We start from the raw sequence: 1,800 nt of genomic DNA on the forward strand, positions 1-1,800 counted from the left end.
CCCAGTAATGGCAATAAGCCCCCCGGGCAGTCGCTGCTGCAGCACGTGCGGCGACCCCGCTGTCGCGACAGCGCGTCCTGTCACGAGCCCGCGCCCCGGTCCCGCCTGACCGCCGGTGCCGGGGTTTGTCCGTGTCCCCGTTATTGCCACGCTGGGTGCGATCAGCCGGGAAGGCCGGGATGCGGGTTTAACCCCCAGTGGGCTTGGGGAGCGGGGAAGAGCCCGGGGGTTGCGGTGGGACACGGGGGGTCACCGGGGCTCGGTCCCGACAGAGCGGCCGGGCTGTGCCCGCACGGCCTTCCCAGGGATTCCGCTCCTCCGAGGACTCCGGGAGGCATCCTCGGCTCTCCCCAGCCGCTGCAGTCCCCTGGGCATCCCAGAAGGTGCTGGATGTAAAACGGGCGTTCTCCATCTGGAAAAATTTTGAGAGGGGCAGTTGAGCCTTCATTTTTCATTAGATCCCCTCGCGCTGCAGCAGATCCGATTTCCTTGTTAATTGGGTGCTGTTCATTTTCTCCACTTCATTACTCACCGCCGCACCTAGAATTTATATCCATTTGGTTTAATCGCGTTCGCCTGGTTAAATTCCAAACAGTCACTCGTTCAGAAAGGGAATTATTACCTCGCTTTGCCAGGACTTCCACTTTGCCTTAATTTCCCTGGAGCCCCGTTTACCTCGCTCTGCCTGTTCTCCCTGCCTGGGTCCCCTCGGGCCTGGCTGGGAGCGGGTGATGCCAGAGCCATCGTGGCCATCGTGGCTCATTCCACGTGCCATCGTGGCCATCGTGGCTCATTCCACATGCCACGGCCCTGGCCAGAGGCAGGAAGGAGCTGGTGGGCTCAGGCATTGCCTGGCACAGCCTCGCCCAGCCCAGGTTTGAGAAATACGCAGTGAGAGAACAGGAGACCCGTCAGGTGCTTCAGAGATGCTCTTGGAGTTCTGGTGTGCTTGTTTGTGTCACTGTTTTGTGCTCTTTTTGCTCTTCAGAGGAGCAAAGTGGAAAACCAGGAAACTTTTGCTTTGGCTGCCTGTTTGCACTCTTAATGAGCAGGCACTTGGAAATATTGCTGAGATTTCAACTAATTTCACTTGCCAGTTCCAAGTGTAGAAGAGGGTGGTGGTGTACTTATTTGGGGAGTTTGTTTGGAGGTTTTTTTGCTTCACCTTCTTCCTCAGTTTCTCCTGCTTCTCAGCCCATTTCTCCCTGGCAAGAAAATAATGCACAAGTAAGTAATGAAGACTCATTCTGTGGATATTTAGCATCTGTACCTGTGGGCTCCTGCCTGTGCCTGGTCAGTCAGGGGCAGTAGGACACCAGCCTCACTGTCCCCTTCCAGCTCCCAGACATATTTCACCACTGGCTCCCAGTGGAAGGCTCCTGCTTTCCGCTCCCAGCTCCCGGCAGTTCTGTTCGGTGTAGTCCGGGCTGATGATCTCCTGGAAGTGCTCACAAGCAGGCAGGAGCTGGTGCATGGTGGGGCCACAGCCGTCTCTCAGGGTGTCACCTCTCAGCCCGTCTGGTGCAGAGTGGGGACAAACCCTCCCGGTGAGGATGGAAACTGCCCCAGAGGGGCAGGAACGTCCCAGAGCCCCTCGGGCTGTGTTCCCCCAGCCCAGAGATGTGACCCCAGGTGCTACAGACCCTTGCACAGCCCCTTACCCCAGTGCCAGGGCAGGGGCAGCTCCTGCAGCGGGTCCAGAGGCAGTGGCAGGGGCAGTGCCAGCTCCAGGGGCAGTGGCACTGCTGTCCCCATGGCCCCAGCCCCAGCTGGGCTCCAGGGCTGTGGCACAGCTGCAGC

The 1,800-nt window shown here is 59.0% G+C and overlaps 1 protein-coding gene across 1 annotated transcript in view; it reads right to left on the minus strand.

Annotated features, from left to right (window-relative positions):
• The window catches only part of RBM7 (RNA binding motif protein 7), a 3,809-nt gene extending 3,056 nt beyond the window's left edge, over positions 1-753 (minus strand). The window contains 1 exon segment of the mRNA XM_031062394.1: positions 676-753. Coding sequence (XP_030918254.1) covers positions 676-753 — 78 coding nt within the window.
• Positions 754-1,800: the final 1,047 nt, after the last annotated feature.

Source organism: Geospiza fortis, unplaced genomic scaffold (assembly GCF_000277835.1).
Source record: "Geospiza fortis unplaced genomic scaffold, GeoFor_1.0 scaffold183, whole genome shotgun sequence".
Lineage (NCBI taxonomy): Eukaryota > Metazoa > Chordata > Aves > Passeriformes > Thraupidae > Geospiza > Geospiza fortis.